This window comes from Micropterus dolomieu, linkage group LG22, assembly GCF_021292245.1.
Source record: "Micropterus dolomieu isolate WLL.071019.BEF.003 ecotype Adirondacks linkage group LG22, ASM2129224v1, whole genome shotgun sequence".
NCBI lineage: Eukaryota > Metazoa > Chordata > Actinopteri > Centrarchiformes > Centrarchidae > Micropterus > Micropterus dolomieu.
In genome coordinates this window covers 2,928,611-2,944,040 of record NC_060171.1, presented here as the reverse complement: position 1 = coordinate 2,944,040, position 15,430 = coordinate 2,928,611, and the positions used below count along the sequence as shown (strand labels likewise).

The 15,430-nt window shown below is 48.2% G+C and overlaps 1 protein-coding gene across 1 annotated transcript in view; it reads left to right on the top strand.

The window, feature by feature from the left end:
- Nucleotides 1-13,945, top strand: part of lamb1a (laminin, beta 1a) — a 21,805-nt gene extending 7,860 nt beyond the window's left edge. Inside the window, exons 12-33 of the mRNA XM_046037773.1 lie at nt 400-479; nt 1,034-1,169; nt 1,795-1,953; nt 2,235-2,362; nt 2,711-2,831; nt 3,079-3,280; nt 4,429-4,572; nt 4,762-4,993; nt 5,238-5,401; nt 6,824-7,048; nt 7,140-7,357; nt 7,488-7,584; nt 8,527-8,896; nt 9,709-9,893; nt 9,977-10,218; nt 10,311-10,520; nt 10,597-10,741; nt 11,653-11,860; nt 12,054-12,195; nt 12,464-12,640; nt 12,756-12,915; nt 13,290-13,945. Of these exons, the coding sequence (XP_045893729.1) occupies nt 400-479; nt 1,034-1,169; nt 1,795-1,953; nt 2,235-2,362; nt 2,711-2,831; nt 3,079-3,280; nt 4,429-4,572; nt 4,762-4,993; nt 5,238-5,401; nt 6,824-7,048; nt 7,140-7,357; nt 7,488-7,584; nt 8,527-8,896; nt 9,709-9,893; nt 9,977-10,218; nt 10,311-10,520; nt 10,597-10,741; nt 11,653-11,860; nt 12,054-12,195; nt 12,464-12,640; nt 12,756-12,915; nt 13,290-13,429 (3,885 nt within the window). The 3' untranslated portion in view covers nt 13,430-13,945. The remainder of the gene's footprint in view (nt 1-399; nt 480-1,033; nt 1,170-1,794; nt 1,954-2,234; nt 2,363-2,710; nt 2,832-3,078; nt 3,281-4,428; nt 4,573-4,761; nt 4,994-5,237; nt 5,402-6,823; nt 7,049-7,139; nt 7,358-7,487; nt 7,585-8,526; nt 8,897-9,708; nt 9,894-9,976; nt 10,219-10,310; nt 10,521-10,596; nt 10,742-11,652; nt 11,861-12,053; nt 12,196-12,463; nt 12,641-12,755; nt 12,916-13,289) is intronic.
- Nucleotides 13,946-15,430: the final 1,485 nt, after the last annotated feature.

Here is a 15,430-nt window from a genome sequence, read left to right as displayed (position 1 = left end):
GTGTGTGTATTGTGTGTGTGTGTGTGTGTGCGTGTTTAATGTGTGTGTGTGTTTATTGTGTGTGTGCGTGTTTAATGTGTGTGTGTGTTTATTGTGTGTGTGTGCGTGTTTATTGTGTGTGTATTGTGTGTGTGTGTGTGTGTTTATTGTGTGCGTGTGTGTGTGTGTGTTTTGTGTGCGTGTGTGTGTGTGTGTTTATTGTGTGCGTGTTTAGTGTGTGTGTGTGTTTTATTGTGTATGTGTGTGTGTGTGTGTGTGTTTAGTGTGTGTGTGTGTGTGTGTGTGTGTGTGTGTTAGTGGAGCAGATGAAAGCCTGACGTCCCCTCACAGCTTTGTATCAGACAGAAACCAGCTGTCGGGTCAGAACAGGACTTAATGATCCGTCTCTCTGTGTTTCAGGCTGAACACTGGGGGCTCAGTAACGACATGGACGGCTGCAGACCATGTGACTGTGACGTGGGAGGATCCATCAACAACCAGTGAGTCAACATCCAAACCACAGCTAGCTGCTAACTTCTAACAGTCTCTACAGTCTTTGTCCTCTCGACACCACGAGCGGTGTGAATCCGGAGGAACCAATATTCCCAGGAGGGTTATGATGAGGCTGATCCAGAGGGGTTTCCAGGGGGAAAGGGACTTTAGGAAAGCAGGGCATGAGGCAGAGGGGCAGGCCGGACCCAGCAGGGTTGGGGGAACAGGGGCTGAAGCCAGGGCTAGCAGCTCTGCGAGGAGATGGAGAACAGAATGAATCACTGATGAAGCGAGTGCTGACTGCAGCAGAGCAGAGGCCAGCATCTGGAGGAGTTCCTGTGACTTCAGCTGTCCTGCAGAAGAGGAGGACCAGGGTGTGACAGGCTTACAGGAACACCTGCTGGTCTCATGACAGACAGATCCGCATCTGTCTGTCATCTTTACCTTCCCATCATCCTTCTCAATTCTTCTCTTTTCTCGACATGTTTCCTTCCTCGTTTGTTCGGTTTTTCCTTCTCTGCGTCGTTTGTTCTGACGTTTTCCACTTCCTGTCTTTCTGCAGGTGTGATCAGGTGAGCGGCCAGTGCGTCTGCAGAGATCACATGTTCGGGCGTCGCTGTGATCAGGTGAAGTCTGGATTCTACTTCATCGCTCTGGATCACTACACCTATGAGGCCGAGGATGCCAAGTTCGGACCTGTGAGTCTTCTTCTTAACCTCGGACCTTAGAACAGAATTGTTCTTTATGTTCTAATCGTGTTTTCTCTGGAAGATCTGTTATGAGTAAAAAATAAACCCTAACCCAGTTGGATGGAAGGATAGTTTGTGGGGCTACGTTTAAAAAAGACAGAACCTGTAGTGGACTTCCAGCGTGGGCTGGATCTGAGGCAGAAAGTCATTCTGCGTCACAGCTGGAACACACTGCCTGTCCTTCTAGCTCATAAATGTAGTAAAATTCCGTCATGCTCTTCTTCCTGTTTGGACTAATTTAAAGCTCAAGAATCAGAACAAAAGATTTTAGGAAGCTGCCAGAATCTGAAACGAGTAACAACGTAACACACATTCAAATCAGTTTGCGTTAAAAACTGAAGGTTTTAAAGAGCATTTTGTTAAAGAGGCTCGTTGGCTGCTCCCCTGATTTCCTGGCTGAACGTGTCACTTTATGCTGATGACACAGCTTTTATGTTTCAGTCAATCTTTTTCAGTCAGACTGCAGAAAATGCTCGGGCCTCGACTTCCTTCACTGTTTGTTGTTAAATGAGGGGGGTGATGACGACGTCAGCACCACCTGTGAGCTTCATCACTTTTCATCTCGTGACTTTAGGGAGTGACGGTGGTCCCGAGGCCCCATCCTCTGGACCGCAGTCCCACCTGGACAGGTATCGGCCTAGTCAACGTCCCAGAGGGGGCCTTCCTGGAGTTCTCTGTGGACAACATCCCCCACTCCATGGAGTACGACATCCTGATCCGCTACGAACCTCAGGTAGGACAACTTTTCAGTCCGTTCTTTACAAGTGGAGGATTTCCCGCAGCTGGACCAACCCACATCCTCGTGACACAACTTCTGTCGTTGCTGGATTAGCTGCTCTCCACGTTTCTCTTTTTAATGATAATAAGAATCAGAATAATGGGTTTGTGTGTAAGGGGGTGTGCAGAGTGTGAATAAATCAGGTCATAGAAAAGAAGTTGAAGAAAAATGACCAAAGAAAGGAGAAGACAAAGTCCATGTGGGAATCTAAGTTAAACCGTTTGTTGGTCCTGTAGCTGCCTGACCAATGGGAGGAGGTTCTGATGACAGTGATGAGACCTGGACTAATCAGAGCGGACAGTCGCTGTGTCAACACTGTGCCTGACGACGACAACCAGATGATTTCACTCCACCCCGGCTCACGGTAACAATCAGCAACGCCGTTTGCTAAAAATATTTTATGTACGACAGAAAGTAGTTTTTAGACTAGAGGGCAGCTGGACAACGGCGACATCACCAGAACACTTCATACACGGATGTGTTAATATTTTCTGGGTCGTCTGACACTAAACCCGGATAAAAGCCTGTGTCCAGGTCCCCGGCCCTAGTCGACGGTCCCCGGCCCTGTGTTCAGAGCGGGTCCTCAGCTCTTGTGTGCTCTTGTTTGATGCAGTTGTAAGTTGGGTCATAGAACCAGATTCCAGGATTGTAACCAGCCCCGTCGGGTCTCTGTGAGTGAAGAGCTTTTGTTGTGTCCTCTCTGTCCCCTCAGGCACGTGGTTCTTCCCAGACCGGTTTGTTTTGAATCCGGTCTAAACTACACAGTCCGGCTGAGTCTGCCGCTGTACTCGGCCCTCAGCGATGTCCAGTCTCCGTACACGCTCATCGACTCGGTGAGGAAACCCTGACTTTCAAACACTGAGAGCTTTATCGACAAGTCTGCTGATTACTTTTTCAGTCGATTCATTGTTTGTCAGAAACAGGAAGTACCGAGCTCAGCACAGCACAGATTTGGGAGCGACCATAGTAACTTCCTCCCAAAACTACATTAGCTAGAGAGCCTGATGGCATCAACATGATCAACAAATGTCTGGAGAAACCTGTGCTCTCGGTCAGTCTCATGGTTCTCTTCATCCTCAGATCGTGTTGATGCCCCACTGTAAGAACCTGGAGATGTTCACCACCTCAGAGGGAGGAGACTCCGGCGAGAACAGCAGCTGGGAAACTTTCCAGCGTTACCGTTGTCTGGAGAACAGCCAGAGCGTCATCAAGTCACAGATGACCGATATCTGCAGAAACTTCATCTTCAGCATCTCCGCCTTGCTGCACCAGGGAGCTAAAGGTACACCATCCGACCCTCCCACTGTCCGTCCAAGCTTGGTCCCAACCAGAGGTGCTTTATGTTCTAGGGACTAACGTTTCTGTCTGGACTCAGCAGAGACTAGGGGTGAGAAAAATAACGTCCTCCAGCGTTTAAGAAGACCCAGCCAGAGACTGGGGAGTCAGGATAATAACAACCCCTAAAACCACGTCACATATGAAACAAAGCTTATCATGTGACTTTGACTTTAAATGTCTGGAGTAGAACTCTTGAGTCCAGCAGCTTCAGTCCTTAGTGATTTTAAAAATGCTATGTGAGCTGTCAGGTGGAGGCAGAGCTGGCTCTAGCCATTCTGGGGCCCTAGGGGGGATTGGGACTGGATTGTTTTGTGAGAGACTATTTTTTTCTTGGAATATGCCAGACAGCTTCTCCTGATTTTCTTTCCATTCATACACAATAATTCAAAAATGCCACACACCAGTAAACACATCTGTAGCATACATTCATGTTCAATCACATGAGTGAAAAAAGGTCTGGAGTCTAAGATGACGTCTAATGGCCAGAAACCTAGGTAACTTCCACTTTCAGAGCGCACAGCAGGGTCATGTTACAAACGTGTTTATGTATTCTACTTTGAGGGCGACCTCCCACCACAAGTGACCGCCTTTATCCGGCCCGGTGGAGAGGAGGAAAAATTATGACAACACAATGCCAAAGAAACGAAGCCAAAACATACAAAGGTGGCCGACCCCCGTGTTTCTACACAAAGTGAACGACGTGAGTGAAGAACATGTAGATGGTACCCCAACCTTAGCTAACGTCCTAAACCTTTACTTAGACCCGCTAATCTAGGGCGTGGCATGTACCAAAGTACCAAACGTACTGAGTAAATGTACTTGTTTTGTTGTTGTTTCTTTTCATTGTTGGTCTGAGTGCTGTTGGTCTGAGTGCTGTCGCTCATCGATCTTTCCGTCATATTAATCTTCAATTTTCTGAAAAAAACTCTGGTTTCTTCTTCTTCACATTCCTCAAACGTCCTCCGACGCTCCAGCTCATAAATCTGTCGTCATGGCTGCTGTCAGAGAGGAACTGTGGGGAACAGGTAGTTTTTTGTAGTTGAAGCTTATTTGATGTCTTACGTGTCTCCTGTGTTGGACTCTATTTCCCAGAATGCCAGTGTGACCCTCAGGGCTCCCTCAGCACCGTGTGTGACCCCAGTGGGGGTCAGTGTCAGTGTCGCCCCAATGTGGTCGGCAGGAACTGTGACAGATGTGCTCCGACCACGTTCCAGTTCGGACCCAGCGGCTGCAGAGGTCAGAACCCTGATCACATGATTCATAATCAATACGTAATGAAACTGGTCCTCTGTATGACCTGTAATGATAGCATCCTGTATGTGAGGCAATACTGAGACAACCCACAGTGAAATATTAATAACGATGCTTGCTATATGGAGTCCAGAACAAGGAGCTAATACACACTGGATTGCTGTGTGTTTGCAGCGTGTGCGTGCGACCCCCAGGGTTCACAGAATCCGTTCTGCGATCAGCTGACCGGTCAGTGTCTTTGTGTTTCGGGAGCGTACGGTCGGCAGTGTGATCGCTGTCTGCCGGGTCACTGGGGCTTCCCCACCTGCCGGCCCTGCTCCTGCAACGGACACGCCGACGACTGTGACCCCGACACTGGACGCTGCATCAACTGTAGGGACCACAGCACCGGACACACCTGTGACAGGTGAGATACACCATAGATGTACCATAGATGGTATAAAAGAAGTGGGCGTAGCCACCGTGATGTCACCTGTTGGTTTATGGGCCGCCGTTTTGAAGCCTTGAGTTAGACATTTGTTTTTTTTGGGGGAGGTCCGGGGAATAAGTGCAGTGGACTGGGGGCAGGTATGCCACATCTGTCTCCATCTGTTTTCACCAGATGTTTGAATCATTGTACTCATCACTTCCTCTCTCATACCTCTGTTCAGGTGTGTGGATGGTTACTACGGCAACCCAATGCTGGGGTCAGGTGATCACTGTCGCCCCTGTATGTGTCCCGACGGCCCCGGCAGCCACCGGCAGTTCGCAGGAAGTTGTTACCGTGGTGACGACTCCCAGCAAGCCATCTGTGTCTGCAACACTGGATACAGAGGTAAAACTTTATTAACACTGAGACAGATGCAGATGGTAAAACTTTATTAACACTGAGACAGATGCAGATGGTAAACTGATGCCTTCTTATTCACCCTTTTCATGTCCACCAGTTTGATTTCAGAGACCGATAAAAACAACCAGATGTGACAATAAAGTGCAGCGGAAACACAGACAGCATAATTACAGCTTTTCTGTGACTTCAGCTGGTTGTGGTTTTCAGCAGGAAGTTTTTCAGCTGCCCTGCGGAGACAAACAGGTTTAATTTAAGGAGAAGAAGCTTTGTGATTTAGTGTCATGTAATCAGGGGCAGAGCAGGAATGTGACGTTCAACTGCTGACAGACATAGACAGAGTGGAAAATATTCTGTCTATACAAAGCTGCAGCATGACAACGCTGGCTTCTGATTGGCCGCCAGGTTTTAATATCAAAGATCCAGTTATAAAATAGAATTTGCTACATTTGTGAAGAAAGTGTGCCTGCCTACAGTTACAGGTAGAAACACTGTGAACAGATCAAAGCGTCTTGGGCTGTAGCGGAGTTAGAAGTGAAGCACTGAAAACAGTCAGTGACACGAATATAACCAAAGATAAGAAGGAAGAAAAAAGGCTTTCAACTAGGTGAGGCGGGCAGGGTCACACCACAGTCCAACCAAGGAACATGTCCACGGGAAACACATGATCAAAGTCAACACGAGAAAACTGAAATACAAGAAGACGTGTGATGAACTGACAACTGACGAGAGGAAACACACAGACTCTACACACCAAGAGGGAAGTGAATGACGAGACACAGGTGGAAACAATCAAGGAAGCAGGAAGGGAAGTGGCCAGAGAGGAGGGGAACATACCAAAGTAAAACATGAAACAGAACAAATAAATAAATTACACGAGGAACACACAACACTGAGACAGGAAGTGAAATACACCGAGAGGAAGGCTTACCAAAACAACAGCAGGAAATCCAAGGCTGCGTTCAAAAAGTGTTTTTGCTCAGGAAGGTTCCTAACTGAGTGAAGTGAACCGGAAGTATTTCAGTGGTAGCCATGATGAGAGCTGTTCGAATTCTCTAAAAGCCAAGGAAAGGTGCCTCAATGCTTCCTTTCATATCTCCTTTATCATAGGGTACACCTGACCATCCTTTACGAAAGGAAAGGAGAGAATGGCGTCCCACCTTGCGGCGGCAACGTCGGATTGTCTAAGCCCCGCGGTCCTCTTTTCCTAAGTCCTTATGGATTCTCCTTGGTTAAAGGTGGTTAGGAAAGGAGATTTTTTTTTACTTTTCGACCAAATCACCCAAATCACAGAGCAGGAAGCCTGTAAAATGATCCCAGCAGCTGAAGAGTCAATGATGTGAGGAACAGATGTCCTGCTTGTTGTTGGACGTGTATGAGGTCTGTAACTCTGTCACTTCCTCTCTGCAGGTGCTCGCTGTGACGAGTGCTCACCTGGTTACTACGGAAACCCTGGGGAGGCGGGGGGACAGTGTCAACCCTGTCACTGCAACAACAACATCGACATGTTGGACCCGGAGTCCTGCGACGCCCGAACCGGCGAGTGTCTGCGCTGTCTTCACCACAGCGAGGGCGCCGCCTGCCAGAGCTGCAAGCTGGGTTACTACGGCAACGCCCTGCTGCAGGACTGCAGGAGTGAGTGCACTGGTTTACTGGGTTACCAGAGACCATCAGTTCTGACAAGTGATGACATTTCATTTGAATGAATCCTGGTTCTTGTCCACAGAGTGCGTTTGTAACCAGCTGGGCAGCGACCCCTCCACCTGTCCGTCATCCGGCGACTGTCACTGCGACCTCAGCAGCGGTCAGTGCCGCTGCCTCCCGAATGTGATCGGTCAACACTGCGACCGTTGCACGGCCGACACCTGGAACATGGCGAGCGGCCGCGGCTGTCAGACCTGCGACTGCGACCCCAAACACTCACACGGGACGTCCTGCAACAAGGTGAGGAGCACGCTGTCACGTGACGCTCAACAAACTTCACAATGAATTATTATTAAGTTTAGAAGGTAAACATTGTGAGCTAAAGTGAGTTTGTCGATTTCTGAATGTAAACCGTCTGTTTGACCCACAGGTCAGCGGGCAGTGTTCCTGTCAGCCCGGCTTTGGAGGAAGAACATGCAGCGAGTGTAGAGAGCTGTTCTGGGGAGACCCAGAGGTCCAGTGTCACGGTACGTTCCCTCCATGTGACTGGAGAACTGGTGGTAATTTAACAACTAGAAGTTTTAGAGGCCTGGAAATAAAACGGAAAGATGAATTTTCACATGAACATGGACGTGAGGGACTCGACAGGAGAACCTGCAGAGTCCAGGTCCGAGTCCAAGCCTTTAAGTAAAAAAGCAACCCCTGCTGCATCGTGGGAACATTCCTGCTCCCAGCATCCTCCGCTGTGATCTGCTGTGACTGATATTAAGACCAGATGTTCCCTGAGGCCCAGCTGTCCCATAGCCATGGAGACAAGACTGGGGATCTGTCTGAACCCCCCAAATCTCCTTCCCGTCCACAAAGAGGCTTTGTTAGTGTGAAGAAGAGCGGGGGGGGATTAGGAACGGGACAGAAAACAGAGAAAAATAGAGCACAGAAGAAGAAGAGGAGGAAGTAAAATAAAAACAATCAAATATATTTAGTTTATATCATCAACCCCCCCCCCCTCCCCGTCTGTGGGTTTGTTAGTTCAAAGGAAGTCTCAGTCTGGTTCAGGTTTGTTGTTTCTGCAGTTTGAAGAGTTTCAGCTGTGTTTGATGCAAACCAGATGTTGAACTCACACACACACACGCTCTTTTCGTTTAAACACGTTTACAAGAAGCGTCAGAGACAAACATCTGGGGCAGAAATGTGTGAGTTCATGACTAAAGACGGAGGCAGAACTTTTAAGTAGTTCTTTTCATACAAACGCCGGGTTCAGACTAATGGATGACAGGATGAAGCTTTTATTTTGTAAAACTCCGGCTCCCTGGTCATCCATTAATCTGATCACAGCTGGGTAAAACCGACAGGCTGGGCGTGGAACAGACACGTGATCAGCTGTGCAGAAGTGATGTACAGGTGTCCTCAGGATGCTGTGACATCACTGTGTGGTCACAGATGTGTCTAACCTTCACTTTCTGTCTCAGCATGTGACTGCGACCCTCGCGGCATCTCAGCGCAGCAGTGTAACAAAGTCAGCGGCCACTGCGTCTGTGTCGAAGGAGTTTCTGGGCCACGCTGCGATGTCTGCGCCCGTGGCTTCTCCGGGACCTTCCCCGACTGCCGCCGCTGCCATCAGTGCTTTGGCGAGTGGGACCACGTCATCGGTCAGCTGACCAATCAGACGCACCGGCTTGTCAACAAGGTCAACGCCGTCAAAGCCAGCGGAGTCAGCGGACCGTACACGAAGTCCATCGACAGCATGGAGAGGAGTGTCGCAGATATCCGGGTCATCCTGAACCAGCACCCAGCCTCGCAACCGCTGACCGAGATCCAGGAGCTTCTTCAACAAGCCAGGTGAGGTTACCTTTAATCTGGAGTCTAAACCTGCTGCAAAAAACAGGTGAGAGTAACTTTGATCTGGAGTCTAATCCTGCTGCAAAAACCAGGTGAGAGTAACTTTAATCTGGAGTCTAAACCTGCTGCAAAAAACAGGTGAGAGTAACTTGAATCTGGAGTCTAAACCTACTGCAACAAACCAGGTGAGAGTAACTTTAATCTGGAGTCTAAACCTGCTGCAAAAAACAGGTGAGATAAACTTTAATCTGGAGTCTAAACCTGCTGCAACAAACCAGGTGAGATTACCCTTAATCTGGAGTCTAAACCTGCTGCAACAAGCCAGGTGAGAGTAACTTTAATCTGGAGTCTAAATCTGCTGCAACAAGCCAGGTGAGAGTAACTTTAATCTGGAGTCTAAACCTGCTGCAAAAAACAGGTGAGAGTAACTTTAATCTGGAGTCTAAACCTGCTGCAAAAAACAGGTGAGATAAACTTTAATCTGGATTCTAAACCTGCTGCAGCAAACCAGGTGAGATTACCCTTAATCTGGAGTCTAAACCTGCTGCAAAAAACAGGTGAGATAAACTTTAATCTGGAGTCTAAACCTGCTGCAGCAAACCAGGTGAGATAAAGTCTAATTTGGAGTCTCAACCTGCTGCAACAAGCCAGGTGAGATTACTCTTAATCTGGAGTCTAAACACAAACTTTTAGAACGTGTGCATGTTTACAGATGACACTTTAATCTGATTTGTCATTAGTTATTTTCTTATTTATTATTAATCTAGAGATTAAAGCAGCTCAGATCAATGTGACCTGTGTGTGTCCCTCAGTGACCTGATGGGGGCACTGACCCAGATGTTGAACCACACTGAACAGACTCTGGTCCAGGTGGAGGACTCGGACTCGGATGCAGACACTAAACTGGATTCGGTGACCTCGGATGCTCAGAAACTGGAGCGGACGGTTCAGGAGCTGCTTGATCAGGTCGAGTTCATCAAGAACTCCGATGTCAGAGGTGAGAGGAGTCAAAGGTCGGGTTGGGGGGGGGGGCTTCATTCAGGACCTCTCAGCTGATCTGTACTTCCTGTCTGTTACCAGGGGCGACAGACAGTGTCAGTAAGTACTTCCTGCGGTCTCAGGCTGCCGAAGCACAAGCAAACGCCTCGACCACCGACCCCGGCAGCCCCGTGGAAACCTCCAGCGCTCTACGGCAACACACAGAGGACAAACTAAACCAAACCAGAGAGGAGTTCCTGAGGAGACACACTGAGCACGCTCAGAGACTGGACGACCTGGCAGGAGAGCTGCAGACTCTGGACCTATCAGAGCTCAGCCACAAGGTGGGAAGTTAGAACCAGGTTCTGTTCTTGTTTACTGACATTTCAGTGAAAGAAACTAATCAATCCTTCGGATTACATCCTGGTTCTTACAGACCTGTGGCAGTCCATCGTCAGGTCAGGACTCGTGCTGGTCCTCTCCCTGTGGAGGTCTGGGCTGTGTGGACCCTGAGGGTCGCACCAAGTGTGGAGGTGACGGATGTGACGGCGTGGTGGCGACGGCCAGCGGCGCCTGGAGGAAGGCCCGGGACTCTGAACAGGAAATCATTAGCGCCATGGAGGAAGTGGAGAAACTCTCCAAGATGGTGAGTCCGACGGGTCCCGGTCTGTTCCGGTTCCGGTTGACTGTGGTGGATGTTCTCACCTATGTTTTTTCTGCAGGTGTCGGAGGCCAAGCTGCAAGCAGACGAGGCGAAGCTTAGCGCCCAGGACGTCCTGACCAAGGCCAACAGAACCAAACAGAAGGTGGACCAGAGCAACGAGGAACTGAGAGGTCTCATCAGACAGATCCGAGACTTCCTCACACGTAGGTCTTTCACTTCCTGTTTCGACCAGGTGTCCTGAGACATGAGGCCTTCAGGTCCCCCATGTGTGTCCTACATGAAGTAAAAACATGGAGATGGTTCAAACATCATTTAAAAATCTGTCATATTTACACACAAACATTACCTGCATGTTGAACCGTCTTTCAGTCCACGAGTCCACCTTCTAACAGTGACTGACAGCCAGGACCTCAACGGTACCGACAGACAAGAAACACACAGTTTGCCACAGGGTCAGTCAGGGCTCCTCCACATCTCAACCAGAACGTCCTGTTCTAGATCCCAGCTAGCAAACAGAAATACTCAGTTTGAGTTTTATAACAAAAACCAAAAGAAAACCTGCGGCGTCTCCCGGGTCTAATAGCCCAGCGTAGTGATTCTCCGACAGCACCGGGGTCACCTCCCAAAGGCTGACCTACCTTCCTGAACCCCTCTTTGTTGTCAGCGCTCAGTCGATGCATAATATTTGGTAGAGACTGAAGAGGGCGTGGCTTCTTACAACAAATGCACATTTGTAGACGTTTCACATTCTAAATCAACAAGTGTCCAATATTTCTTTAACCCCAGCAGCTCCAGAGGATCCTGAATCCTCAGAAACCCTCAGAAGACATTATGCAGTCACGATCTTTCCAGCAGGACTCCTTCGAGACCTAGAGTCCTGAAGGAGTCCTGCTGATCTTAATAACGGATCTTAACAGAGTAAAAATAAATAATGTGTTCTGATCAAAGGAAAAGTTCTGAGAAGCTTCTTTTCAAAATGGAAACTGAGACAACGCTGTAGACGTTCTGTCCCGTCTGCAGCGGTGCTGAACGTCCTGCCAGAGTAAAACCAGTCCGAGACCGCAGCAAAGGTCATATAACCACAATAAGTCACGTGACCGCTGGTCTGTTTCAGAGGACGCTGCGGACCTGGAGAGCATCGAGCTGGTGGCCAACGAGGTTCTGGCCATGCAGATGCCGACCACGCCGGCTCAGCTGCAGGTCCTGACCGACGAGATCCGACAGAAGGTGGGAGAACTGGGACACGTTGAGACCATCCTGCAGCAGAGCGCCGACGACATCGAGAGAGCCGAGAACCTGCTGGACCAGGCCCGCCGAGCCAGGTGAGTCCTACCTGTCGGTCCAGTAGCTGCACAGAGCCACTTATCTCTGTTTTAGACTTTTTCAGAACATCTCGTGGAACTCTGAGTCAGATGGGACTTTAACGAGGTTCTTCATCACGTTTGAATCTTTCAGTGATCCCCTTTGGTCGAAAAGTCTCTAACAGCTTTAATAAATGTTCTTCCTGTTTGTCAGTGAGGAGGCAGCAGACGTGAAGGACTCTGCAGAGAAGGTCAAGCAAGCTCTGAAGGAAGTCCAGAGAGCTCAGACCGCCGCCAGCAGCGCCATCCAGCAGGCCTCCACCGACATCCAGAACACCAACAAGCTGCTGTCCTCTGTCAGTACCGACCCGGGGTTTAAGATGTCTACTTCACTGACCTCACGTCAAACATTTACTAAACGTTAACTTCACTGACCTCACGTCAAACGTTTACTAATCGTTTACTTCACTGACCTCACGTCAAACGTTTACTAATCATTTACTTCCCTGAACTCACGTCAAACGATTACCTTTACTGACCTCACGTCAAACGTTTACTGAATGTTTACTTCACTGACCTCAGAAAAGTGAAGGTAACAACTTCGTCTGTCCGTGTTGTCTTCAGGTGGAGTCGGAGACAGCAGATGCAGAGCTGAAGCTGAACAACGCCACCTGGAGGCTTCAGCGGCTCGAGCAGAACGTGACACTGCTGAGAGACAAAGCTCTGAATGTCACTCTGAGCACCGAACTGACCAATCAGGACGCAGCGAACATCGGAAAGCTCGCAAAGGAGGTGAAGAAGGTGAGTTCACCTGTCATACTGTTAACAGTTAATCAGCTCGGTCAGTGAAGCCGTGTTCCTGCAGGAGCGTCCCGTCCCCAGATCTTTGTGTTTATGGTTTTGTGTGTGTGTTTAGGACCTGGACTTGGAGCTGAAGGATAAATACGCCACAGTGGAGCGGCTCATTGGTCAGAAGGCAGAGGGCTTGGCTGATGCAAAAAAGAGGGCGGGGCTACTGCAGCAGGAAGCCAAAGAGCTGCTGCTGAAAGCCAGCGACAAACTGCAGCTGCTCAAAGGTGACCTCACACTGACGCAACACCCATCTCCAACCGTCTGTCCCCTCTGCATCCAGATGTAAAACAGGAACCTCCACATTAACAGAGTGCCACATGGACGTCTGAACGTTTGAGTTCAGGAGCAGAGTGTTCTGTGGGAGATGGGAACTCTTTGGGCTTTTTCAATTTGCAAAACTGTTAGATGCACAAAAAGATGTATAGCACAATAAAGGAGAGGGGAACAGCCAAATATAGAATATGACCTCTTTAACAGTTCCACCCTGGTCCACCCGGCGTTCCTCGAGAAAACGTTTCAGACACCGTAACTCTGTAAACTGTGGAGTTTCCATCTCTGATCTTGTGCAGGCTGACAGCGATTACCATGTGTGTTTCAGATCTGGAGAAGTCTTACGAAGACAACCAGCGGACTCTGGACTTGAAGGCGGAGCAGCTGGTGGAGCTGGAGGCCGCCGTGAAGGACCTGCTGCAGGAGATCAGCCACAAGGTCACCGTCTACAGCACCTGTCTGTTCTAGGGTCAAAGGTCACATCTACAGCGCCTGTCTGTGCTAGGGTCAAAGGTCACGTCTACAGCGCCTGTCTGTTCTAGGGTCAAAGGTCACGTCTACAGCGCCTGTCTGTTCTAGGGTCAAAGGTCACGTCTACAGCGCCTGTCTGTTCTAGGGTCGAAGGTTGTATTCGGATGATTTCTCAGCAGCCAATCGGAAGGGATCTCCATAGAACAACCAAAATTAGATTCTTGTGTTTGAATGAAACCAAAGATTTTATTTTTTACTATGAAACCACTATGACAAAGACTGAATGTTTGAACTTTTAGAGAGGGACGTCTGAGCGTTCTTGAATGCATCGTCATGTTTTGAATGTGTTTGTGAATGTCATAAAATCCATCATTGAAATTTGAAACAGTGAATGTTTAAACCATGTGACTGCAACTTTCTTTACTTCCTCGCTGTGTATTTCCTGTTTTTTTTATTTCTACGTGGCCAAAACTTTGAACCAACATGATTTTTAATAAAAGCTTAATGTAAAAATCCCAGGCTCTCTGAACACCAGTGAAGGCATCTGTCTGTAGTTTGGTTTGATGATGTTTGCTGCCACACAGTTTAGATTAACAGACTGTGTCAGGATAATATTACCTGCACAGGTGAGCAGGACTTCTTTCCCACAGAAACCTTGTTGTTGACTTCAGCTTGAAGCTTCGTCTCCTTTAGAACAGGAAAGCCGGAGCTGGGGAGTTTCTCCTTTGCTTTGGTGTTTTTAGCTGTTGTTGTGACGAACTGAGACGATGGAGTTTCTGCGCCGCTTCTTTAGAACTTTAACCAGGAGACGAGCCAGAGAGCCGGCAGCATAACACTGACCACAAACTAATGTCAAAACTGATTCAGTGCATTATTAGTAGTTTAATAATATAGTTATTATAACAAACAGGGTGACATCTGTCGACAGCCACAGCACTGCAACCCTGCTGGGCTGAGATGAAAATATATTATATACGTACCTCCAAAACGATGAATGTTGAGCACAGAACACTGTCAAAGCACTCAGGGCAAAGAACTACATGCTGACGTCGGCTGAAAGAGAACATCTCCCATCCTGTCACGGAGAACCAAGTATACCATGACCTGACCACGAGCTGATGGAACTCATGTTCATCATCTCGCCTGGTAGAGCTTACTTAATGCAGGGGCCCGGGTTTGTTTCCAGCAGGTCTGTCTCTTTCTGGTTTAGTTTAGCAAATACATTTGAGTTCAATATTCCTGGTTGGAGAACAACTCAGAGACTGACAATAACTGAATCAATTGCACCTCAACTATTTCCACGTTTGTCAAGATCTTTAAAACTTGGCTGGTGCCCCTTTGAACGAGTGCTTGTGAATGTCCATATTCATAATATTCAAATAATAATTCAAAAACAAAGAGTCATGTATACTCCCATTGTTGCTGCTAACCTTACATACATGCTGTCACAGCAGTGTTTCAGCTGAAGCTTTATTAATGAATGAAACAGAAACATTGGGTTCGGCTGTAGATTTCAGAGCGCGGCTGCTTTTTAAGGAACAGCGGGGTCCAGTTTGTCAGACTTCACTCAGCTGCATTATTCTCTAGAGTAGAAATATTTATGCTGTCAGATTAGAGCTGCTGTCATTTAGAAAAGACGATGGTGACCGAGGACTTCAAACTCAGTCTTTCACCACCTTCCCAAAACTCACGAGTGCACAGTAAGACCAACTGTCTATAAAGTTCAGCACTGATGCTACTCTCCCTAGGAGTGGCCGTCTTGCAGAGATGACAGCATGAGCACAGCGCAGAATGTTCAGCGAGGTTAAGAAGGATCCCAGAGTGACTCACAGAAATCTCTGTAACATGCTAACATCTCTGTTGATGACTCTATGAAACACAAAACACTGAACAAGAGTGAAGTTCGTTGGAGGACACCATAGAGGAAGCCACTGCTGTCCAAAAACACACTGCTGTATGTCTGAAGTTTACAAAAGAGCACCTGGATGTTCCACAGCA